We start from the raw sequence: 27,181 nt of genomic DNA on the forward strand, positions 1-27,181 counted from the left end.
AAGAAGTTTTCAAGTTGTAACTTTTTGCAAGGTGTAATCCATAACATCTTGTATAGGCTCTCAAAACTACTGAAAATTTTAGCCTGAAGCACGACTGTAACGTTGACCATGTGGAACCAGGGCCTTGTCTGTAAGCCCATGCAGTAAGAAAGTTGCACATCTTATTCCAAACAAGTATTGGTTTGTCTGGTATCTTTACAGCCTTACTCTGTTGAAGTGATTCTCAGCTAAACATTATGTCTGTTTTAACTTTGATAAGTAATTCCACTTTTGTTATTTATTAGTGGTATCTTTTTTTGAAGTGTCAGATGTTGTGACTATTTAAAATAAAATATCATTAAGACAATGTGTATGAGAATTCCTTGAATAACATTTTGAAGATAACGGTTTGATATAAGTCAGACTGAAGAATTCAGAAGCAAAGGTTACTAAGTTAGCTATAACTGAAACTCTTTGTCCCAGCCTTTCCAAATACTTCATTCTTAAAGTGTTATGATTTTAAAAGCTAACATCAAAACTGAACATGAACTCTCTTACCATCTTTTCTTGAAACTATTAAGGTGTCCTACAACATGAGAGAAAATAAAGTCAAGGTCAGGTGATAAAAATGTATTTTAAGCTCTAAGGAAATTAATTCCACAGAGATTTTTGAAAACTAAAATTAAGGAGGTGATGGTTAAATCCAGTCAGGGTAATACAGATGCCTATTCAGTTTCCATGTGTTTCAAATCAGGTTAATATTTCATTAGATCAACAAATTGTCCCCATGGAGAAAAGGACTTCTGAAGCCCAGAGTACCAACCTCTACCTGAGTGGGCCCTCGGGGTCGGGGGACACCATGCTGTATCATCTCAGTGAAGTTTATCTCTGGTAATGATTTTCCACACAGAAGATCACATGGGGTAAGTCTCATAATTCATGAAAAACAGCCCAAAGTACTAGTAATTTGGTAATTTTATTTATTTGAAAGAGGGTTTTCCTTTCAGGGGAACTTTTCTGTAAGACCAGGCAAATGATGCACTTCTCTTTGGTAAATTACAGTCCACAATGGCGCAGTAAACACAAGGTGACTAATCTACTCTGTTGAAGTTTATTCTCACAAGTCCAGCTGAGCCTTTATTCCTAAAAGTTTAAGGAAAGTCTAGTCTACCAGTTATAAAAAATGAAAACCAATTAGAATTCTAAGTATAAACAGGTTATTTACATTAGTTTATAAAAATAGATTTGAGTTTAGGAAAAGTTAAAGAACTAATAATTTCCACTTCAGTTCATGAGGCATAGTAGATTGCTCCCCATTTTCAAGGCTGACCCTGTTTTCTTAGTTTAGGCCTCGGACCAGGGGGATGCCAAATTTAAGTAATCATTTAACTGATCTCTAATGTTTCTATGTTACTGACTAAAGAAACTAATTTTTATATGTAACCAGTGGTAGCTTAAAAAAGTAATGTTCTAACCTTTCCAAAGATTCTGGATGCCACAATTAAACTACTATGCTGTATCAATTTGCTTTAGCTATGGATAATATTTTTGTTCCTTTAAAAATTTGTTAAAACTGTAATTTGGTGATAACCTACCTACATATAATTTTATCAGGGCATTCTTGGACTAGCAGATAATGTTAGTTGATCTAATACATCTGGAACTAATGGATAAACATAAGTTCAAAATGCAAGGTAATCATCAAAGCAACTAAATGACATTTATTAGGAAAAGAATAAAAACCCATTTTTTTCTGAAGAAGGCATTCTTTAAAAAGTTAAATTATTTTGTTCTCTTCCTCTTTGGGCAAAACAACTTCACAGGGCAGGCAGCATTCCCTTTACGTGAGTGCCATAAACAGTGGTTCCCAAATGCACTGGAGTGAAATGAGAAAAATAAGGACAATTATAGTGGGTTTTTTTCCTTTCAAAAAAAGCTACATTTATTCCATTTAAAGGACTCTCTCTTGTTCTGAGACTGCTCTTTTATAGGAAAAAAAAAGTGATAATACAGTGACTTCTTTCAGATTACTTGGCAAAATAAATTGGCAACTCTCAATCCCCCACAATTTTTGGAAATACTGCTGGTCCATGAAACCCAAAAGTCCGGGAACCACTACCATTTAAAGACTTGGTTTGCATGTTGTTAACAACTATTAAATAAATGGAAAAAAGGTGTGGTCAAATGTCTGGGAAATGATACTACATGTGTGAATTAATGGCAAGTATGCTCCATTCCCCAAACATGGACCACTATACATATTCAGACCCACTGTTCATTGGAGAGACAAAAATCTGAAGTGAACAATTCCTTTGACTTTGGAATTGGCAACAGTTTTCTTCAAGTGATGTTCACATTTCTTATTTCAACAGAGTCTGGCCTATGACTTAGCTGAAGCCAAGGAAACTAAGGAAATGTATATCAGCAACATCATCAATATTAAACTTTTAATATCAAATACATTTTTATACATTGTTACTAATTTATATAATTATAAAACAAAATTCAAAAGCTCCATAAAATCAGTAAGGTAAAAGCCCTTACTGAATATTATATAAACTTTAGATGTTACCAGGCGTGATTTCAGGAAAAGTCATCAGTTTCTTTGATACAAATTATCTACAAAACAATGTGATATAAATGGTATTTGAATTTTACAATAATGTGGCTACAATTTGCCCATTACTCTTTAATAGGTGTCAGACCTTTAAAGTTCATTTCCATTGACACATTTCTGCTGTTGAAGCCTGGCTCTTCTTAAAGACTCCAGCTGCTTGGCTCTTAGCCATCGTTCTCTTGACAGCGTAGTCTGACCAGCACTGAGAGACAGAAACCTGGTTTGAAATACGGAAACAAATTAGACTCTAGACCTAGAATAAGGCCTTTAAAAAAAAACTGTTGGTTTAGAAGTTTTTTTAAAAATGTTGTGGGAGACAAGACCATCTGTTAGCTACCCAACTCAATAGCCAAGTTAAGACTTCTGCAGAGGAATCCTTTTAGAGTCAGATTTGGAGGGTGAGCCCCTCTTTGAGTGGGGCTTCCCTGGTGGCTCAGATGGTAAAGAACCTGCCCACAATGCAGGAGACTAGGGTTCGATCCCTGGGCCGGGAAGATCCTCTGGAGGATAGAATGGCTATCCAACTCCGGTATTCTTGGCTGGAGAATTCCATGGGTAGAGCAGCCTGGCAGGCTACAGTCCATGGGGTTGCAAAGAGACACAACTGCGTGGCTGATACTTCCACTTTCTTCCCTTTGAGTGGAGAACAAGGAGCATGCCTTGTTCACTGAAGCAATCTCTGGCCAAATGTAATTCCCCCTCCGTGAGCCATTTCAAAAGGGGGTTTTTAGAAGGGGACAGTTCATTTCCATTTTTGTCAGTCTGCCTCAGTTTATCCTAAATAAGGAGAATTAGCCACAAGTCGTTGAAAAGGCCACAAGTCCTTGAAAAGGCAACAGTGGACAGGGGCTGACTCACCGAGCTACGATGAGTAACTGGTGGAGATCGTCAGCAGTGATGCTCTGAGGATCGTTCTTGCGCATCTCCACAAAGTCATCTTCAACTGCCTTTATCAAAACAGTAAATGAACTTTGAAGTTATTCCTTATGAGGAAATGATATTTGCATTTTGTAGGGAAAAGGATTCTTTTTTTTTTTTGGGAAAAGGATTCTTTACCAAGCTAAAGTAAGATTGTCCTTGCCCGATGTGAAAATAAGGTCAGCCCTGCACCTTGGACAAATGAGACAGTATGGGTAAAAGGACCAAAAACCAAACTTTACACCTAAATTATACCACTGAGGAGAGTACTGGAAACAAAATAACAAAACTCAAGACTCATTTGAGAAGGTCAGACAGACACATACAAGCCAGCAATTTGCATAGCAAACATGATGCCTTTAAATACAGGGAAGAGAGATGTCAGCAAAACTGGCCAAGTCAGAACCTCTGAAAACTCCCCCACCACTAAAGAGAACAAGAAAGCTGGCAAAAATGATGACAATCAGCTCCTTCAATACTAGAAATTAACCAGATCCCTGAAACAAACTGGGGAGCATGTTCTCAGAGAAAGACCAAAGAACATTGTGCTTTGAGGCATTTAAATTTGCCCTATTCCCTTCCCCATCTCCAAGCAGCCATGAAAAGTCTGGCAACCACTGGAGAGGCTGGTGTGGCTGGAGCTCTATCAAAGCACCATTCCCAGAGAACTGTCATTACCTGACTGCCTGGTGGTTCCAAGGAAGAACACATTCGCAAGGCTGTCTTTTTTTTTTTTTTTTTTGAAGAATAATTGCCTTACTGTCTTGCTGTCTTTACTTCACCTGACTGGGAGCTTGTTCAGTGTGAACAGCTTGTCTCCCTGCACCCCACCCCACCCCCCACTGAGTGTTTAGCAGAAACAATAAGAAGCAGTTATCAACCACCTCAGCTGCCCCAGACACTGGATAGTAGATGGGACAAACAGCAGGCTAACCAAAACCATCAAAAAGAAAATCGAGGCATGAAATGTCCGTATGTCCCCTGACCACCAGGAATTTACAAGGCCATACACGTGACAGGGCTGTGCACGTGCGCAGGAGATCTGAGCCTGAGCAGGCAGGCCATAAGCTCTTTCCTCAACAGCCTTGAGGTTCTGTGCGAGCAGAAAGCAAGGCCAGGGCAGAGCTGTGAATTGCATGGCTGAGTGCTGAAGATCTAAATGCCCCACCATGGACACAGAGGCCCTTGGCTTATACTGGGAGACTGCTTGCAGGCATCTAAGTAAATTAAATTTCTCTCCAATCACTGACTACTGAACTAACCGAGGGAGACTTCTGTGCCCATATACAACTAAGAATACAGACTTTTAGAAATCAATTCGGAAAAGTCATTAAACAACAAACAGCAATGACAAACCCTAAGGCAAGGGAGAATCTGCCAGAGCAGAGGTGCCAGATTATATTATTTAAAGCACCAGGCTTTCAACACAAAAACTGGAAGACACAAAGAAACAAGAATGCCTGGCCCGCTTCGTGGGAAAGTCTTGAAGAAACCGAAACATTGGAGTTACTACACGAAGACCTTAAATCAGCTGTTTTAAATATATTCAAAGAACTAAAGGGAGCCAGGAATAAAGAACTGAAGGCATGAGAATGATATCAAACAAAATATCAATAAGGAGAAATTATTTAAAAAGCAAACCGATTCTGAAGTTGAAAAATACACCTTAAATTAAAAATTCACTTGAAAGGCTCAACAGCAGAATTTAACTGGCAGAAGATTCAGAGTATCTGTAGACAGGATGACCAAGATTATCTGAACAGAGTCTCAAAGACCTGTGGGACGCATCGGGTGTACCACATACATACCTGGAAATGCCAGGGAGGAGGGAAAAAGGGGAAGGAAGAAACTTAAATAATGGTCAAATTTTTACCAAATGTCTTGAAAACTTTCCCAAAATGTGCATTAATCTGCATATCCAAAAAAACTCAATAAACTGCAAGTAAGATAAACTCAGAGATCCACATCTAGACACATCACAGCTCAATGGTCAAAAGCCAGAGAGAATCTTCAAATGACAAGAGAAAAATGACTCAGTAATGTACAAAGAATCCTCTCACTGGAAACTGACTTCTTATCACAAAGTCCAAAAGGCAGCTGGAGGAGTTACTCAGAGTGCTGAAAGAACAAGCCTATGAACTTAAGAATTCCACACCCAGCATATTTAAGTTGACTTTCAAAAATTAAGGAGAAATTAAGACATTCCCAGATAAGCAAAAACTCAGAATTTGGCACAAGCATATCTCCCTTACAGAAAAACCCTGAGAAATATCCAAATTCTCCAGGCTGAAGTGAAAGTAACTCGAATCCATGTGAAGATCACTGGTAAGGGTATCCACACAGGTAAATACAAAAGGTAGTATAAATATCTTTAAAGACAACTGCATAAAGCAATAATTATAAATGTGTTGACAGACATACAATATAAAGAGGTAATCTGAATGATAATAAAGCACAAAGGAAGGAATGCAATTATGAAGGATTAAAGCTTTTGCATACTATTATAAGTAAACTGGCATTAATCCTAAATTAATCCCAGATTATCATAATTAAGATGTTAATAGCTCCCAAGGCAACTACTAACAAAAAAAAATTTGTATCATAGAAGACAAAATTAAGTTGTACACTAGTAATATCTACTTCAAACAAAAGACAGTAGAGGAACAAAAGACATTATGACACAGAAAACAAATAGCAAAATTACCTTATCAGTAATTACAGTAAATGTAAATCGATTATTCCAATTAAGACAGAGAAGTCCTTTATTTTAACCCAAACACACCTTGGTTATTTCATCAGAGATGCTATAATCCAGGAACCTCAGAAGGGTCAGGTAGATGCGGAATTTATTCAGGACAGAGGGCAGCACCGCTGAGAGAAGGCTGTTCATGTACTCCTCCATGTTTGGTGGCATTAGCTGTGGCTGTAAGTGGATCTGGCAGTCTGCCTAAAAAGAGAAACAGCACACAGTATTTTCCAAGTTCCTAAATTAATCTAAAATTTCAGGGGATGCTTCAGCTCTATCAGATCCCTGAGGGAAATAGGAAATATGATTTATTATTAGGGGGATGTCACTTTTTAATATTAATTTATGTGCACTGTAACTACCCAGCAATAATTACCAAAGCTAAGCCTTTTCTTGGTTACTTTTGTTTCCTCAGTGGTATCAGTAAGCATATAGAGAGTGCATCTGTACAAAGTGGCTAATTAAAATGTTTTAGATGTTTCCTTCGTCATGGACTATGTTCTCTGTATCTTACTGAACTGTATTTCTAGACACCACATAAAGCAAATCACACTTTCACCACAGGAACTCACCACTGGGCCACCTTGTTCTCATTCACAGGCAGTTCCTCATACATCACGGGTGAGCACATTATATAGAGCTGCTAGATGTCTTTCAAGCAACTGGGCATAATTTCTCATCATAAAAAGACTCAAAAGTAAAAGTGCTTTTCCATGAAGCGCTGAAGTAACTACTAGGCTGATTAGCAACATTCTAAATGGAACTCTCAAATATTTCTCACGAAAGATTGGCAGAAAACAGTGGAACAAAGGCAACAAGAACCAAGGTCTGGATGTTAATCAGGCCATTTACAGACAGCTTCTGCTTTCTCTCCCCACATGTGGGGGTTTCTGCTGCCAACAGCTTTCTCTCCTTGCCTTGTGATTTTCTTTCTAGATATGAGGTGTTCATCCCAGAGAACCAAAATATTCAATTTCCTCATTAATAATCAGCCACAATTTTGAAACAAGTTTAGCTTATTAATAATAAGCAGTGCTAAGAAACAAAGCAAAAGTCCAGTAACTGCCCTCCATTTCAAAGTGACCCTTCGTACCGGCAGGAGCGATCTCCCCTCTGAAGTAATAAAAACATTAATGTTGCAGGGAAATTCCATCTGGTGGTAGCTGAAGTCATAATCCACCTTCTGCCAAGTTATTAGGTTGCTCAGGGCAGTCACATTATGAACACCTACAAAAGCAAGAAAATAATTTTTCAGTCGCTTGATTTTAATTACTTAAATTAGTTTTGCTGACATTGATAATAAGACAGGAGATTTCTACTGCTTTAAAAAAGTATGAGAGGCACTGTCCAATTTTCTAAATGACCATTAACTAAGAGGGTTCACAGACAATATTTGTCAAGACAGATAAAACATATTTTTGGAGCCAAGATTCCCCACCCCCCCACCCAAATTTATCATCAAGCATCTGGTGTGCATTGAGACATAAAATAATTCCCAATAAAAGATTACTTTGTATGTGATGTGTTCACAGGGCTAAAATAATCTGGCAGGACCAAAACAATTTTTATACAGAGATGAGGTTATTGAATTTTAATGAATTTATACTCATTTTTGCCTTAATTCTACCAGTCTAACACTGCTTTTTCTATGTTTACCTCTTGAACTGATGACTAGCATAACACTTAGTTCAAGTCATTTGATCTACTAAATATTTTGACTATTTGGGAAAAAAGTTTAATCACATTGGTTGGTGGAAAAATGTTTTATTAGGTCTGTTCTACAACTTTTCTTTTGAGATAATATAGGACTAAAGGCAAAGCCTCCTCCCTTGCAGCCTTTAAAAAGCTATGTTAGTTCCTTGTATCATGGTACAATGTTCATACCATCATAAAACATAGCTGATGTACACGACTTCTTTGTTTACCATATAAGCTTTAACTAAATTCACAGAGCAAGCCTTTATCTTAAGTATCTGTGAAGTGTGAATCTGCCCTTGTTCACAGTTGTATTTTTAGAAAACCATTACCCAGCCTGGCCTCGCTGGGACGCAGACATGGTGGGGACGTCCGCGCACACACCTGCTGTGTCCAGCTGCCCCTGCTCCAGGAGCGTCTCGTCAATTACAAGCGAAGTGTGGCTGGGCAGCTGCAGGAGCCCGCTGACCAAGCGGTTGGCCGCATAGTCTTTGTGGGGGATGAACTTCAAGTGGTTCATGTTCTCGATAGTCATCTGCAGACGAAAAGACTGCAAAGAGAAGTTTTCTAATTAGCGAGTTTCCCTCTCTTAAGGAAGAATTTCTCTGATTCTATGAGCTGCTTTATTCTCAAATGTCCTGTTCAGTATTCCTGGAGAATAATTTTTATTTTACTAGTGAACCAGAAACAAATCATAGACAACTGAGATATATATTGGTATATGTATCTCAAATACCTAGAGGTTTAAAAAAAAAAGATATCGCCAGAAGCTTGCTAAGACCCGTTTACGGGGTCTCATGAGGTCAAAATCCCAGATAAAAGATCCATTCAGTGTGCAAGAGAGACCAACGAATTTACGACAGCAGGGCTTATAAAAAGCTCACTGATCAGATCTCAGATTTCACACTTCCAACTCTTTTTGAAGAAAATACCACATGGACAGTTTTCATTCAGTATCAGAATATCCAAAAAGAACATCTACAGTTATCTGAAAAGGCTGTTAAAACAGTCCTTCCTTCGCCAACTACTTTTTCATCTGTGTGAGGCCAGCTTTCCTTCGTATACTTCAGTCAAAACATCATGTTACAATAGACTGAATGCAGAAACAGATACGCCAATGCAGCTGTCCATTAACCCAGATACTACAGAGACTGGCAGAAATTTAAAACAATGTCACTTTTATCCCTGATACTTTTTTTTGTTTGGGAAAAACAGCTATTTTCACAAAAACATTTTACTTATGTTCATATATAATTGATTTGTTTTCAATGACTATCTTAGTATGTTTTTAATTTCTAACATGGTAAACTGAGGATACAAACAATCCACACAAACAATATCTTTTTGAGTCCTCAATGATTTTTTAAGAGTGTAAAGTAAGTCAAGGAGAGTGAGGAATGCTGGTCTATTTGGTCTATTGCTGTGTTTCTTAAGGGCCCAGAAGACACTGAATAAACACTGGTTAAATGAATGATCTACTTCAATCTCTTAAATCTCCAAAGTAAGGTGTGATCAGCATTGCCAGGCACACAACTAATCAGAAGCTATTCCCCTAAGATCATACCACCACACAAACACTTCATTCCAGATGCCCTGGCAAATAAAGTTTAGCTTGACTTTCAAACAGGAATTAAACTTGGGCAGCAGAGATAAAGTTATTTCCTCAACTAAAAAGAATTATACTCCTACAATTTACAGTTAATTGACATCTAAAATTTTAAAGCATACAAAGGATACCAAATTGTACAAACAAACTGGCATCAAAAGAGAGTACAATGTTAAAGGAATTACTACAGTTGTACTAACTGTTATTCAAAGAAATTCATGCTAAGGCAACAAAGGAAAAGTGAAATGTTTAGCAGTAAGTACATTTTAAATTATGAAACTGGGCAGGCTTTGTTTCCCCTTAATGAGATCTATTAAAATCTAAAAGCTAAATATTTGGGTTGAATGAAAGACCATTAGATGGACTTTTAAAGTATACTTAGGTTTCTAACACGTGTTTATATTGATCTTACTGCTGGAACCAGATGTTGAATAATTCGATATAAGTGTTCCGTGAAGGTACTATTCCGTGGACAACCACTCAAGTTAACCGTAAATTTTCCTAGTGGAAGAACATCTCTTCTTGTATATCTAGAAAAAAATAAAAGGTATCAACCAATAAGACACTCAGGTGATTTCCTGATCCCCATCAAAAGCAAACAAAGAAAAATTAGCTTAATACTGTCATTAAAAATAAAGCAGATTACTCTGATCAGCTTTTTTTAAAAAACAGAAACAATAATAAAAATAATAGCCAATACTTAAGTGCTGGTATTGTTCTTCTACCATGTGCCAGGTACTGTTCTAAGTACTTTATCATTTAATTCCCAAACACTCTGAGGTAGGTAATATTATTTTCATTTTACAGATGAGAAATGTGAGGCATTTTATATAATATGCCCACGTTCATACAGCCATGAAGTGGTAGAGCTGGACTTGAACACAGCCAATTTGGTTCCAGTATCTATGCATTCAACCATTATGTACCACTGTCTCAAATCCTACCTGAGGAAAAATTTATTAGGACAAACATTTTTACTACAGAGTTATTTAAACAGAGAAAAACTAGAAAAGCCTAACATTTAGGGGGAAAGTACAACTGTCTATAATGAAATATACTGTACAGCCATTAAAAGGCTCAAGGAGAATTATGATGGGAGAATGTTTAGTATTTATTAATGATAAAAGCAAGCTAATGACCTATTCAGAATATAACTGAGACCCAAGTAGGGAGGTATACATATGCAAACAAAAAAAGATGATATCATCAGCTACCAAGGTCTGTTAACTGATACCATCTCTAAGTGGTGAGATTACAGACAATTTCTGCTTTCTTCTTTATGCTCTTGGAACTTACTGAAGGTACCAACGAATGTTACTTTGAAATTGGAAAACAAAGAGCTATAGTGAGGTGAGAGGAAGAGGGGCTCACGTCAGTAACAAGTGAGACGTGCAGCCAGTGGGCCTTGCAGACAGAGCCTCAGGATGTATAAACAGAGGACTTACAGACTGCAAAGGTGACAAGACAGCTTATCTTACTCATCAGCTAGGTTCTATACCTAGCTTTAGCTCTTAAATTTAAGGAGATACAATCAAAATGTACACATGACCCTGAGAAAAGCTGAAAAAAGGAATATCTGTGATTAGGTGTAACAGCTGTTGCACTGAACAAATAAAAACCATCTGGTGATGAAGCCTAATAAACAAAACAAATTATCTCAGAAACCTTCCTCTTGTCCCTCTCAACAAAACACCAAACTCCCAGGAACACAGCACTTACACTGTAGAGATGAGATGTAATATAAGGTACTCAGCGGCCAAGCTGTCTCCCAGAAGGGCATGAGTGAGGAACCCAAGCAGTTCTGCTCTGACTGGAGACAATTCGGACATGAAACCGGAAACAACTGGAGAGAGAAGGGTGACCAGATTCAGCCCACACACCAGGTCCTCTCGAGTCTCTCTGGCTAAAAAGTAACTATGGACGAAGCACTGCACGTCAGCAGACAACTAGCAGGGGCTTCAAATACTGGCCCGTGAGTGATGCCGACTGCCAAGACAAGACAAAGGGGTGTATCTTTTGCGGGGGGTGGGGGGGGTGGGGTGGACTCATTTTAATGAAGAGAATTAACACAAAGGAAAATGGGCAAAGCGATGGTGACTGCTGGCTGATGACTGAGCATCTGACCGACAGCTTCACAAAATGCAGCTCCCGCATGCCGGGTGAGTGTCTGGGTCACGAGGCGTCAGCACTTACACTTACAGGTCTTGCTCTCCTCCTTGTTAAGGCAAGCAGGCAGTAAGGGGTTGATGTGCTGCAGCTTCTGGGCTAAGACCACATGGATTCTTGGCACTAAGGAGGCAGGAGGACTGTGCACCCTCTGTTCCTCAGCCATGTCCGTGCATTCCATCGGGTCCAGCAGCGAAGAGGCGTCCCTGCCGAGAGATGACAGAGCTTCAGTTCCCAGAGGCAGCAGCTGTACACACGTAAAAATAGCATCCGTCTCTGAAAATGAAATGAGAACTCAAGCCGAGGAAAGTTCCACCTGTACTTCTGAGAGAACAGAAAATGCTCCTCCTCGTCATAAACTGTTACACGACAGATTTCAGGCTACCTACCTATGTCATATTATGATAAAGGTATATGCAAGTACATGTGTGTACCAAATGTAACAAAGTGATCAAAAAGCACTTCACCAGTAAGAGGACACTGTACCTCCAGACATGATGCACTGAGAAGAATATATCACTTTGTAGTTTTCTGCCCAAAATGCACAGCTGGAAACTAATCACAAGGAAACATCAGATAAACCCAAAGGGACAGACGTCCTACAAAGTAACTGTCTGTACCCTTCAAAAGTTTCGCGAGTCTGCTCTGCCATGTGAGGACACAGCAGGAAGACAGCCATCTACAAGCCAGGAAACAGGCCCTTACTAAATGCTGGTGTCAACCTTGGTGCCTTCCTTACTATGAGAAATGAATTTCCTCATAGTGTCAAGAAAAGTGTCAATGTGTTGAAGGACAGGAAAAAAAAAGAAAAGAAAAGTATCAAGGCCCTGAAGGACAACTCAGAGCTGGAGACCACTCCAGGTTAATGCAACGAGTGATCCTATGTCCTGGACCAAGAAAAAGACTGTCAGAAAGAACAGCACTGAGACACCTAGCGAAATTTAGCGTGGACTGTGCTTAGCGTACTATGTATTCACGGCAAATTTCCAAACTTTGTAGCTATACTCTGATTATATATGAGGGTCTTTATTCTCAGAAAATACGGACACAGCAAGTATTTAGGATATGACATACGCAACTTACTCAAGTGTTTCCAAAAACTACACATGTATAAAAATGTATGTATATAAAAAAAAGCACAAATGAATGACAAAACAAATGGAGTGTAAGTGTTAACAACCTGTAAATCTGAATGAAGGGAAAAGGGAGTTCTTTATATAATCATCCTCCAACTTTTCTCAAAGTTGAAATTATTACAAAATAGACTCACCTTTCATCATTATTCAGTATACTTAGCACAGGATCCACAGAGAGTATGCCATATAACTCAAGAACATCGTTTACTTTAAAACAATCCCAGTCTTCATAGACCTAACAAGAGGCCACACAAAATCACAGTTAGGACTCAATGACATCAAAAAAGCATAAGATATTAGCCTTGAAGTAATAATAATCAGAAAATGAACCTTACAGCATCTCCTTTATTTGATAAATGGAGGCCAAGGGAGGTAAGGCTCTTACTTGAAGCCATTTTGCTAGTTAGCAAGTAAGTTTAACAACTAAAACACGGGACTCCTGACCAATGTCTGTTTTCCCACTACTTCAGAGAAAAGCTTTTCCCAAGCGATGAACTAAAACTAGAAACATGAATTATCTCAAAATATATTAACTACATAGAGAGAAGGGGAAAACTGAGTATTAACCTCAAACTCTGCAGTATTAGCACTGACACAGACTTCAAATGGCCATGAGGCTTCTCACAATGAAGAGCCAAACCTTCAAAGCTGTCTATCAAGATGGACATTAGAAACTGTCACAGCCTCTTACTGGTGAGACCTAAGAGAAGCACAGAAGGAAAAACACGCTAATTCTGGTTCCTATGCTGCATAGCCGAGGTACCATTTAACTTTAAACCATAACAATTAAGAACGGAAATTCTCACTGATCGTTTCTGAAACTTGTATCACTTGTTCACTGCTCAGGATTAAAAAACCAGAATAAGCAAGATAGGGGAACAAACTGTTAACAGATTTTCTTCTACCTTATTTTAAATCTAATTGATAAGAAAAGAAAGAATGGTGAAAATAAAGCAGAAATTAGTAAGTTAGAAATGATTCAGGAAGAATATAGATATTAATTTAAACGCTGTTTCACTTCTATTTGAAATATTCATTTTTTTAAAAAAGACAATGCTGTGGTACATAAAATAATGCCCTTCCCTGCCATACACATATCCACATCCCACTGGAATCCCTGAATATGTTACCTTACATGTAAAAGGGAATATAAATTAAAGAACCTTAAGATGGGGAGATTACTCTGGACTGCATGAGTGGGCTCAATCTAATTACTCATGTCCTTAAAATTATAAAATCCTCCTACCTATGGCCAGAGGGAGGTGAGACTATGAGAAAATGGTCAGAGGGCTGGCTGTATTACTGCTGACGTGGAAGATGGAGGAAGGGGTCACAAGCCTCTAGAAGCTGGAAAAGGCTGGAAGAGTCTCCAGAGAGGAACCAGTCTTGCAGCCAGTTTCATTTTATCCCGGGTGAGATTCACATTGGACTTCTGACCTAAAGCCTCTAAGCTGGTAAATTTTGTTACTTTAAGCCCCCTAAATCTGTGGCAATTTGTTACAGCAGCAAGAGAAAACTGGCTAACACAAATGCTAAGACTTTTCTGTCTTAATTTCTGAGACACTCAGCACATCTTTGTCAGCATCAGACCCGTCAAAGACTTTCTTACCTTCACGAGGCATGCAGGACCCTTCTCTCCTGGCAATGGAAAATTCAGATCAAAAGGAGAAGAGAGGTTTAGGGAGCTCAGCTGTTGTCCAGAAGAAGCTTCAGTTTCTAAACGTTTTGGCTCGCCACACCACTGAAGACCACCAACATTCCCTAAATTCAAAGGGACAGCATTGCACATCGTCATTTCGAAGGCTTCCTGGAGATAAAGAACATTCCTAAACAGCCTTTTGCATTTGACTGAAATGATGTTTCTGAGCTTGCAAACTTCAAGTTGTTGCCGTTTTAAAGGAAGTAACACACACTAGAAGCTCTTTTGACCTACAAAGGGAACAAAGATGATGAAGATCTGGAAGTGTGATCACTCCCCACCCCCCCCACAATAAAACAGCAACAGATTCCCGCCCTCGCCCCCATCAAATCTCCTAGAAGTAACTTTAAAAGTTAATATTTAATAGGGTTATTTAACGTCTTTGACCCAATGAGTATATGGGTCTACAGACAACAAAAACACTTTGATAGAATATATTTATTTCTACTTACTAAGCAGAATAAAACCACATAGCAATAAACTTATTTACCAAACAACTATTAACTTGCACTATGTACCAGGAATCAGACTAATTGTTGGGGCTACAAAGATCATTTAAAGATAGCTTATACCCCTAAAGTAGTTACAATTTAGGACTGGTAACTAGTTAGAATTAAAATACAGCTTGCCATACCACACTATACTGCTCAGCAATAAAGAGAGTAAGCTAGTGATATAAGCAACAACTTGGACAGACCTCAAGGAAATTATGCTGAATGACAAAAGCTAATCTATAGTCTATATACTGTGTGATTCCATTTATATAACATTCATAAATGACAAAATTATAGGGATGAAGAACAAATTAGTCGCTGCCAACGGGGGAGGCAGAGAGGCAGAAGTGATTATAAAAGGGCAACATAAGCGATCCAGGTAATGAACTGTTCTGTATCCTGACGTGGCAGTGGTCACATGAATCTACATATGTGATGAAACTAATGCACAAAAATAAGTGCATGTAAAAATGTGAATTCTGAGTAAGGTCTATGGACCATATCAATATCCATTACCTGGTTATGATATTCTACTATAATTATACAAGATGTTATATAAGATGTTGATCCACTTGAAACTGCATCAGGGATATATACAGGATCTCTATATTATTTTTTTTTGTAAGTGCATGTGAATCTATACTTATCTCCAAAAAAGATATACACACACATACACACACACACAGTCTGATAGACTGCCTAGAAACCAACAAACAAGGTTAAATGTCAGTCGCTCAGTCATGTCCAATTCTTTGTGACCCCACGAACTGTAGCCCTCAAGGTTCCTCTGTCCGTGGAATTCTCCTGGCAATAATACTGGAGTGGGTTGCCATTCCCTTCTCCAGGGGATCTTCCCAACCCAGGTACTGAACCCAGGTCTCCTGTATTGCAGGCAGATTCTCTACTGTTTGAAACACAAGGGAAGACACAAACAAGGTAAAACTTTACATAACTAATGCACTCAAATGTATTCTAAAGCCCTGAAGTATGACATTCAAACAAAAGGGGCAAGAAATAGAAAGAAGCATCAACAGCTTAAATGTTAAGAAAGAGAATTACCGTATGTCCTGGATTCTAATATGTATTTAGGTTATTATTATGATGCACCATTAATTTTAATAAACATTTGGGAGTGAGTAGAGAAAAAGAAAGAATACTATTACATTTGTATATATTTGGTGTAAAACATTCCAGTTTTTAAAATATTAAAATATGTCTTAGCTTAAAGAAATACAGTAATATGAACTTATAAAGTAGAATAATCTATGGTTAAATGAAACTCAGTAGTAAATCTCTGTTTACCATTGATTGCTATATTTGTTCTCTCAACCCACTCTTCAGATTAAATTAACTAATTTGTTTTACCTCCTCTGCCTTTAAGAAGTGACAGGACATAAAAGGAGAAATAAAGACAAACTTATCTACCTACCATATGAAGGAATTCACTGCTCAAAACAACTGTGATTGGCAAATCAATAATGATATATACCAATTTTGAAATTCTCTTAGAAAATTTTAACTTTTGGTTTCCTTGTATAATCAGAATTACTTGCATTTTAATTATATTTTAATACATAAACTACTACAAACCTACCTTAAATAGAAAAAACAGAACTGTGGCTATTCTAAGGGTTATTTGCTCTAAAGTTTAGGAATAAGTAATCCAGCGTAACAAAACTTCACGTTTTTCCTCCAATGTGCTTCACGTATTTCCTCCAAATAAGTTAATCTCATCATTAATCCAAGAAAAAAAAAAAAAAAGGATGTTTTCAGATACAAACAAGTCATTTTTAGAGTAGAGTACTATGCTTTCATATTACTTAAAGGCTGAGATAAAAAATATATATGAAGAAACACAAAAGCCCTTTTCTAGCTTCCAACTTGATACCCTTAACACCTGACAGCAGAGTAGGGACTTCCAAGTGATGCCTAGTTGCTCAACTATGAAGTACAGACTGAGCAGAGAGTCACTGTTAAAACTCTCAGAACTGTCTATAATTCTGGTAAACCTGAAAGCAAAGTTGTCAAATCACTGCCAGCTCCTAAACCTACAGCTACATTACAGAACTATGAATTCTGAATACGAATCCACTTCGAGAGAGCAGTCTCCAGGAAGCGGAATGGCATACGCTACCTGCTTGTCTGGCACCCGTATGTTGGTCTTTCTGTTTATTGGGCTGCAGATCCATATCTTCATCATCTTCATAGCTCCTCTTGTGACGGCTGGGAGTGTAAGACGTTGAAGGACTGACTCGAGCTTGGTTGGCATTAACATAGGCGTTAAATGAAGGGTTAAAGAAAGATTTCCATGACCTGGAGACTATGCTAAAATTATGCTACCTCTAAGACTAATAAAAGACTACTTACTACTTTGGTAGCTTGGTTAAAATAAAAATATTTTTTTAAAAGAAGGCTGATGTATACAAAAAATAAGCTACAAGGACATATTGCATAGCACCACAAATACAGGCAATATTTTATAATAAATATGAATGAAGTAAAATCTATCAAAATTTCTGAATCATTATGTTGTACCTGAAATTAATACACTATTGTAAACCAACTATACCTCAATATATTAAAAAAAAACAAATCTAGAATAAAAGAATTATTTTTTCCAGCTAACTTCATTGAGGTAAAAAGACTAAGCTTAAAAACAAAAAAAAGTGAATTGTGGTCTCTTCAATTAAGAAAATTATCAGAAAGCATTCAACACATAAGAAGGCTGAGATAAAGGATATTTCTTTTACCCACGTAGATTCTCCAGGCACTGGAACACAGTAGAATGTCTGCCTCTCCAAAGTAGTAGTTCGTGGAGAGTTTAAATCAACTTCTTGCTGAGGCTGTGATGTTCACAAAATTTTATTTTTAATAATTTTATTAAAAAACTTAAAAAAATTAGCAACTATGTTTTCAGGTTGTTTATAAAATCACAGTGAATACTTCATATTGAGTTAACTAACAAGCAACTACTAAATCCAAACTATCAATTTTGAAAAGAAAACTGATATAAAATCACTTCAAATGCAATAATCAATACAGTGTGTACAGCCTGAGATGGTATGTGTCAGCAAGGTGGCTTTTCTTTCTTTCTTTCTTTCCTTCCAGTGCCAAAGTCCCCTTTTCCTGGTATGGTGCTCTTACTCACGACTCTTCAGCAACACAGCACAAACTCTTGCTCAGTTGTGTCTGACTCTGAGACCCCATGGACCGTAGCCCGCCAGGCTCCTCTGCCCATGAGGATTCTCCAGGCAAGAATACTGGAGTGGGTTGCCATGCCCTCCTCCAGGGGATCTTCCCAATCTAAGGACTGAATGCAAGTCTCCTGCACTTCAGGTGGATTCTTTACCGTCTGAGCCACTAGGGAAGCCCAATTAATACTGCACCTTCCTTCAAATCCAAAATACATAATACCCTATGTTACAAAATCAAATTCCTAAAATAAAGTTTTGTTAACGTTTTTTCAAAGACAACACTCATGGTAATTCCACTCTCTCTCTCACAGGAATGCTATTAGCATTAGCCTATCAAATAGGAATTTAATGAAATACTTTTTACGAGGCTGCTCTGAGATGAGATTTAAAAATCAGATATTATTCCTTACAAAAGGCATATTCTCTGTTTCAAATATACTTAGAAAGTCTTAAGCACAGATAGGTAGAGGACCCAAGATGTAATATTATAAAGAAATTATTTCAACATACTCATATTACTTTTACAGTACAAAAAAAAAAAAAATCCCTTACAAGTAAACAAAATCTATATTCTCTCCTGTAAGAGAAAAACAAAGAAAGAAAAGAAAGAATCCCAGAGACGTCAACTGAGTCTGCGATGGTATGCACAAGCAAGCTGGCTTTTGCTTCTTTCTTTCCAAGGCCAAAGACCCCTTTTCCTGGCATGGTGTTCTTACTTATGACTCTTCAGCAACACAGCACAAACTCTTTGCCTTTGGGAGTGTCACAGATGGACACCCTCATCTATTTTATTTTCCCATTTCCAGCTGCTGAGACTACTGAGTTAGAGAGACACTGCATTATCGTGTACTAGAAGAAAAATTATGTATTAATTTATCAGCCTAATGTAACTTAGGGCTCCATAAACAGGAATGCAGGAAACATTTACAAAGTTGACTCAGTAGACTCACCACAACAATGTATTAGTATGTCATGGAAACACCCTTAAAAGAAAAAAGACACTGGGAGACCTGGAGGTCATCAGAAGATTAAAGGAATTCATCTTTCACAAGTCCATTACTCTACGTGTAGAGTAATATATTTCTCTCTCTACAGAAACCTTCCTAATTAGGGCCATTCCTCCATACAGATCAGCCTGCTGAGTTAGAATATTTATTCCAGGATTTTGTCTTCTTTCTTCTTCCCTTTCCCATTATTGATATGTAGGAGAGTTTCTATTACTTCCCTTTATCAAAGACGGCTTAAGTCTACTTTTTTCTTCCCAGGAAAAGAGGGCAGGATTTAATCAAACATAATTAAGTACGTGTAGGGGCTTCCCTGGCAGTTCAGCGGTTAGGACTCCTTGCTACCAATGTAGGAGGTGGAGATTTGATCCCTGGTCAGGGAACCAAGATCCCACATGCTGTGCAGCATGGCCAAAAAAAAAAGGTATAAAAAAATTAAGCGCATGCAAAGCCCTAAAGTAATAGTCTTTCATTTTTCTTCTACTTCTTATTTTAAAAGAACTTATCATAAGTAGTTTTTAAAAGCAAGTATACAGTACAGATATTAGGAAAAGAAAGGAATTAACTTTGTCATTTACAATATTCCACCTTCTAAGGCATTTTTAGAAGATCAAAAAAAATCATATCAGAGAAACTCAAGTAAAAGGCAAATAAGCAAAACATTTCACATGACTTCTTAGAACTAACTTATATACAAGGTAAGTAAATTTATGGTCAACCAAAGGAAAATAATATTCTCTGCCCAGGAAAAAAATGCTCATTAAAAAGTTTTTTATATATTTTAAGTATACATACCCCACACTCTGCTACATCTCTGTATTTTCCAAAATGAAGAACCTATGACCAAAACAAAAAATAACAGTATTATATCAACATATCAGAGTCAAAACTGCCATAGACAACACAAGGACAAAGCTAATCCTACTAATTGTAAACACTAAGTTTCAAGAAAAAAGCAATACATACACGTGCTTTTGTGTTTCGGTTAACAGTTTCATAAACTCCCATATAAAATTCAGGGTCAAACATATCCTGAACCATGCAACGAAACTTCACAAAACTGTTAGGTTTCAAATAATGAAGAGGAACTTCATTCAGTGATGGGACCTTAAAGGAAAACAATCAAGTCAAGATAGTCTGTATATAAAACATTAATTAAGCACATACACATATATATCCAGACAAACTGCCATTCCCCACCGACCCACCCACCACCCCACATACAAAATCAGGCACTATCAGGGAGCCAAATCATTTCAACAGTCAACGACACGACTGCTGAACAAAAGTCCTTTCTGCATTCTTGCAAGTTCAATTTGTATGATCACATTTGATTATAATGTCAAAGAATGCTTTTCCTTCAGAACACTTTCTAATTAGCAGAAAGGCATTTGCTTTGTTGAGCTCTTCTCTTAAAACTTGTACAAGTAATTCTTTAAAATGAAGGTAATAAAAGATCATCAAAGCGCTCACAGCTACCTTTTTTCCCCACGGTCAGTTACTGCCACCTAGAGGTGCCGGTATAGAAGCATTTATTTGCTTGAATTTAAGTTGCAAAAGACCAAAATCTTTTAATACATATGCACTTAAGGCAGAGGGCGGTACACGTTAATTTATATATTTTTAAATTATATGTGGATCACTACTGTGAGAAATTGGAAGTCTGCCCAACCCTCACCCGCCCACCCACCCCCAGCAAACAGCAATAAGCTTACCCATTTAGGAGCATTATTCTCCTTCAGCTTTTCCTTAAAATATTCTATTACTTTCTTCTCCCAGTCAGGATTAACCCCATTTTGAGCTGAAAGAAAAATATACTTTTCAAAGCTGAAGGTACAATCCATAATAAAAGACTGCTGACACATTAGTTTAGGGTGCCTTATTGGGAGCACTGTGCAAGACACCAGAAGCTGCCGGGTTGCAGGGGGCTGGGAACTACAAGTGGGGTGAGGCCGCCCCTGCAGGCTCTCGGGTGCCATCTCCTGAGAGCTCCTCCACAGCGAGAGATGAGGCCCCAGACAAAGCAGCACAGGAACCATCACTGGAAAAGCACTCTACTCCGTGAGAACATTTTTATACAGATTTAAAAAGTTTTTACAATTACCCTGAAATGAAAGCAGAGCAAGTTCATCTTCTTTTTTTAAAAAAAACTTTTTATTTGGGAATAATTTCAAACTTCCAAAAAGTCACAATGAAAATTACAAAGAACACCTGTACCCTTGCCCCCATTTACTTTATTATTTGCTTGCTCTCTCTCCCTCTCCCACATTTTTCTCACTTGAGCTTACATGATACACACACCATTTATTTTTACCTTTAAATAGTACTTGGGCTTCCCTGGCGGCTCAGCTGGTAAAGAATCCACCTGCTATGCAGGAGACCTGGGTTTGATCCCTGAGTTGGGAAGATCCCCTGGAGAAGGGAAAGGCTACCCACTCCAGTATTCTGGCCTGGAGAATTCCATAGACTGCATAGTCCATGGGGCTGCAAAGAGTCAGACGCAACTGAGTGACTTTCACTTAAATAGTACAGTGTGCTTCCTAAGAATAAGGAGATTATCTTACATAACCACGGTACTTGCTATCAATCTCAGGAAATTCAAAATCAATACCATACTTTTTATCGAGTCTACCACGCATATTCCAACTTGTCTCTCGACCCAACACTATTGTTTATTATACTTTTTCCACTTCAGTACAGATCCAGTTTAGAATCACATGCTGCTTTCTGCTATCTTTTTTTTAATTCCGGAACAGTTCCTCAATCTTTATCTTTTATGACGCTGATAATGAAGAATACAAACCCATTATAAAAAAACAGACTGTTCCTCACGGGGTCATTCGTAGACTGCGGCTACACGTTACCAGAGTGCTGCATACGCATGCAGTGTCCCTGCAGCTGCACGTGCTTCATTTAGACAGGAGATGCCCATCTTCTCTTCATGCACGACGCTAAGTTTCACCACCCAGTAAAAGTGCCAGCCAAGTTCTCCACAGTAGTCACTTTCCCCCTCTCCCCTCTAGTAAGCAATCTACAGGAGACACCTCAGGACCAAACAAGTAATTTTCATGAAACTTGCCCTGCTCCTAAGATTCAGCACACCTCTTGCAATGATGATTGCAAAATAAGACAAAGGTGTTTTTAATGTCATATTAAAGATAAGAAACCAGATTTTGAAAAATTATGGGAATTGGCCAAGACTAAAAAGTGAATCAACATTAAAAAAAAAAAACAACTCCAAAACCAGGAATATATATCCGCATGTTTTCATGAATTAGAACTATCTAACCAGAGATGGTCAATACTTCCAACAACGCACAGGTACCATATACATCACACAAGTGCTATGGAAATGTGGTGTAAAGGAATCTTGTCTTTATTTGTTATGTAGCTGATTCTGTTAGAAACATTCATAAGATCCTGCTAACACCTGCTGTAGCAGAGATTCCTAATGCTTTCACTTAACTGAGCAAAGGATAGTTATTAAAAAGCACTCATGGTGGTGCAAGCACCTTCAGTGACTGACTGCAATGAGGGTTAAATCCTTCTGTGCCTATGTTAGTCACTTTGTCATGTCCATCTCTGTGCAACCCCACGGACTGTAGCCGCCAGGCTCCTTTATCCATGGGATTTCCCAGGCAGGACTACTGGAATGGGTTGCTATTTCCTTCTCCAGGGCATCGTCTCAATCCAGGTCTCCCGCATTGCAGATGGATTCTTTATCAACTGAGCTACAGCAAAGCCCCCAAGGGTTAAATCTACTACTAGTAAACTGGTCCTCAAAGTGTAGCTCCGCAGACCAGCAACACTAGCACCACCTGAGCAGTTGTTCGCAAGCTAAGTCTTCAGCCCATCCCAGAACTACTGAATGAGAAACTCTGGAGGTGACGGCTAGCAATTCATGCTTTAGAATACCCTCTAGGTGATTCTGATGCACCCTGAAATTTGAGCACTGCTCTACTAAATGCATGCCAATAAAGGATCACTGAATGCGGGGTGGGGGGTGGGGGACTAGACTGGGTATTTCTGCTTCTAGTCAAAATGGATGTTTAAAAAGACCTACAAGTAGACATGACCGCCAACACTACTATTCTGACTACATCTGGGTAAGAAGGTTGAATACACCACATCACAGGTGATGAAGTTACATCAAAGAGTGACTAGGAAGCAGCAAGTTACTTCGAAGTAACTTACATGTTATGAAATGTTAAACAAAACATCTGGTATTGCTGAACAATTTAAAGACTGCAACAGAGAATTCCAAAATGCTCAGGAGTACAATAACTACCCCTTCTGCATTAAGCCTACTTTATGCCCAGCACTTGCCAGGTGCTATCAGAATCCTTAGAATTGAAGGAACTCAGAGCTAAGACAGGGCTTCCCAGGTGGCTCAGTGGTAAAGAATCCTCCTGCCAATGCAGGAGACGCGGGTTTGATTCCTGGGTTGGGAAGATCTCCTGGAGGCGCATGCAAGCACATGAGAGCTAAGATAAGCTATGGGCAGAACAACAGGCAAAAGCAAAGAGGAGAAAATAATGAAGGTCAAAATATCTCAGGGAAGGCTTCTGAAAGAGGTGGTGTTTGAGCCAGGCCTGGGAAGAGGGGCAGAACGGAACCATGTTGAGGTCTGAGGGGTGGGCATATTGCAGACCCAGGGCATTCTGGGGGAAGGAACAGTAATAGTAAGCCAAAGACAAGGATGGACATACCAGAAATTCAAATACGCGAGCACAAAGTGGCTGGAAAAGAAGAAAGCTAACGAACAAAAGATGAGACCAAACACATCACCGAGTTTTCAATGCCAGGCTACAGATCTGCTCTGAGTTCATAAACAATTCACCTTTATACTCCCAGACTCTAGCAAGGGCCTGGGACACAGCTACTGGAGTCAGAGAAATAAACATTGAATAGACAAAACATAGAGAAAAACAGGCTGTTTCGCAAGACTAGCACCCGTTTCCCCTTTTCTAGTGAGTGCCTCTTCTGAGGAGGAGCCACAGCACCCGCACTCTCAGCCCCAGGGTGGACCTGACGATCAGGCTGGGGGGGCCTCAGCCAAGGACAACCCCAGGTATAAGGCTCAGTAGCTGGGTCCAACAAATCCCACAGCTGCCTGTGGCCACAGTGACCGAGGTCTGTCTGAAAACGAAGCCACCCCAGGGGAAAGGAGTAGAGAGGGCGATTCTACAGAGATAGTTTGAAGTATTTGGCTGTAGTTGAGTCAGACATTAGCCCACTAAGGTACTGTTACCTGAAACAATGTGCTAATCTTCCTTGGTTTATGCAGAATCGAGTTGGGCCACGGGCAACCAAGAATCCTGCTGAGCACCTATCACTATCATATTTCTCATGAATTCCCAGCCGTCTGAACGTGGGCACCCCTGCACTCTCTCGCCCTAGTTTAAGTGGTCGGAGGAACTGAGGAAGAAAAGACACACACACTTTTACACTCTCACCAACAGCCTATGAGAGGTCCAATGTTCTGCCTCAATACTTGGTCTTGTCAATCTTTTTAATATGCATCATATACCAAATTAATGTTTTTGTTTCTAGTGTGAAATAGACATCAAGGCTCATTTTTTTCCAGAAAGATATTTGTTCCAGCCTTATTTAAATGACTTTCTAGTGGTAAACTGCTTTGGCAAACAGAGTAACAATTAACTGTCACACAATTACCAAGGAGGAAACATGCAAAAAATAACCACTCACTCAACATAAGCCACAAAACCATGGTTAAAGAAGAGGAATTTAACTGATACACTGTCAATCTTTCCTCCTATAGAATTAGCAAACTAGAATGGTTCCAGTCCATCTTTGATGAGAAATAGATGCTGTAATTGGGCAAAGTCTTCTTGCTGGCCCTCAGCAGCAACAGATGAGATTTTTAAAAATAAGTAAGTAAATTGCTGTGGTACTACTGTCAAACTCAACTCCTGTTTTTAGGTTACCGTATTCTGTTAAACTGATAAGTTGTCTATCCTTATGCCAATACCATATTGTCTTAATCACTATAGCTTGATAGAGAGTCTTAAAATTAGGTAGTGATGTTCTTCATCTTTGCTTTCAAGTTTGTCTTGATTGTTCTAGATTCTCAACATTTCTAAGTAATTCTGAGGAACACTTCAAAACGACTGATGAAATTTCTATCAGATTATATTTTGATGTTTAAGTTTCAGTTTGATTATATATTGCATATAGAGATTTGAGGAGAACTAAGATCCAAGAAGAACTTGACCTGCTGTTGCTGACTTTGAAGACTAAAGGGGGCCACAACACAAGAAATTAGCCAAACTCCAGAAGCAGTAAAAAAGGCAAGGAAATAGAGTATCCCCTAGAGGCTGCAGAAAGGAAGGCAGACCTATGGACAACTTGATTTTATCCCAGTGACACCCACATCAGACTTCTGGCCTCTAGAACTGTTAAGATAATAAATCTGTGTAACCAACGCTGGAGAGGGTGTGGAGAAAAGGGAGCCCTCTTACACTGTTGGTGGGAATGTTAAGTTGGTGTAGCCACTATGGAAAACAGTATGGAGGTTTTTCAAAAAAACTAAAAATTAGAGTTGCCACATGAGCCAGCAATCCCACTCCTGGGCTATACTGGGACAAAACCATAGTTCAAAAAGATATAGTATCCTGTGATAAACCATAATGGAAAAGAACAGTAAAAAGAATATATATATTATATATATAACTGAATCACTTTCCTATACAGCAGAAATTAACACAACATTGTAAAGCAACCACATTACAATAAAAAAAATTTTGTTTTAAGTGATTAAATTTGTGGTAATTTATTACAGCAGAAATAGGAAATTAATAGTGTATTTTTTAAAGAACTGGTCTGTTTCATTCAAGTTGTTGAATTTATATCCGTAGACCTGTTTGTACTATTCTTTTCCTGTCTGTATTATTCTTTCACACACCTCTAATGGTATCTGCTCTTTCAAAACAGTACAGCGACTTTGGAACACAGTTTGGCAGTTTCATACAAGGGCTTCCCAGGTGGCACTAGAGATAAAGAACCTGCCTGCCAACGCAGGAGACATGAGACGCAGGTTCAATCCCTGAGCCTCCTCTGGAGGAGGACATGGCAAAAAAAAAAAAAAAAGGATTCTCTTATTTCCATTTTACAGATGATAAAATTGAGGTAAAGAAAGGTTAATTGACATGTTCACACTCAAGGTTAGGAAGTAGAGGGGTCAAGCAGTGACCTACTACAGAAGTGGTAGGAATAGTGTAGCCTAAGTGCTAGCAACAGGAGATACCCTTCCTGCAAAGAATTTAAAAATAATAAAACCAACTAAAGTCCATTCCACTTCTACTATCACTATGAATTAACCATTCTAAACAATGTCAGTGATAAAATATTTTTCCTTTGAAAATCTTTTGCTGGTATAAATCCTAAACAATTGTGACTACTGCTGAGTTTTAACACAGACTTCCCTGGTGGCTCAGACGGTAAAGAATCTGCCCACAATGCAGGAGACCCGAATTCAATCGCTGGGTCGGGAAGATCCCCTGGAGAAGGGAATGGCTGCCCACTCCAGTATTCTTGCCTCGAGAATTCCACGGACAGAGAAGCCTGGAGGGCCTACAGTCCAAAGGGCTGCAATTACTACATTTTTACTATTTATCCTTTAATAAATATCACATTCTACAGAGTCTATTTAAAGAACCTGTTACATCTCGTTGTCGCTGTTCAGTCACTAAGTCGTGTCTGACTCTTTGTGACCCCATGGACGGGCTCCTCTGTCCTTCACTATCTCCCAGAGTTTGCTCAAAATTCATGTACATTGAGTTGGTGATGCTATCTAACCATCTCATCCTCTGTTACATACTTAGCTCCCAAAATAGACTCAGCCGCATGCGTTTGTCTTGACAGTAAATTTCTAAGTGGTACGTGTGTGCATGCCCAGTCGTGGCTG

The 27,181-nt window shown here is 38.6% G+C and overlaps 1 protein-coding gene across 2 annotated transcripts in view; it reads right to left on the reverse strand.

Moving 5' to 3' along the window:
* Positions 1-936: 936 nt before the first annotated feature.
* Positions 937-27,181, reverse strand: part of MCMBP (minichromosome maintenance complex binding protein) — a 35,111-nt gene continuing 8,866 nt past the window's right edge. Inside the window, exons 2-16 of one of the 2 annotated variants that reach the window (XM_065923443.1) lie at positions 20,970-21,055; positions 20,221-20,361; positions 20,050-20,091; positions 17,798-17,899; positions 17,191-17,335; positions 14,473-14,624; positions 12,998-13,098; positions 11,761-11,933; positions 11,281-11,404; positions 9,974-10,091; positions 8,340-8,505; positions 7,354-7,487; positions 6,297-6,461; positions 3,455-3,543; positions 937-2,813 (exon numbers count right to left, since the gene is read on the reverse strand). In XM_065923443.1, the coding sequence (XP_065779515.1) occupies positions 2,687-2,813; positions 3,455-3,543; positions 6,297-6,461; positions 7,354-7,487; positions 8,340-8,505; positions 9,974-10,091; positions 11,281-11,404; positions 11,761-11,933; positions 12,998-13,098; positions 14,473-14,624; positions 17,191-17,335; positions 17,798-17,899; positions 20,050-20,091; positions 20,221-20,361; positions 20,970-21,055 (1,865 nt within the window). In that variant the 3' untranslated portion in view covers positions 937-2,686. Of the gene's footprint in view, positions 2,814-3,454; positions 3,544-6,296; positions 6,462-7,353; positions 7,488-8,339; positions 8,506-9,973; positions 10,092-11,280; positions 11,405-11,754; positions 11,934-12,997; positions 13,099-14,472; positions 14,625-17,190; positions 17,336-17,797; positions 17,900-20,049; positions 20,092-20,220; positions 20,362-20,969; positions 21,056-27,181 lie in introns of both variants that reach the window. The other variant, XM_065923442.1, reaches the window with a different exon arrangement.

Source organism: Muntiacus reevesi, chromosome 2, assembly GCF_963930625.1.
Source record: "Muntiacus reevesi chromosome 2, mMunRee1.1, whole genome shotgun sequence".
In the NCBI taxonomy this organism is placed as follows: Eukaryota; Metazoa; Chordata; class Mammalia; order Artiodactyla; family Cervidae; genus Muntiacus; species Muntiacus reevesi.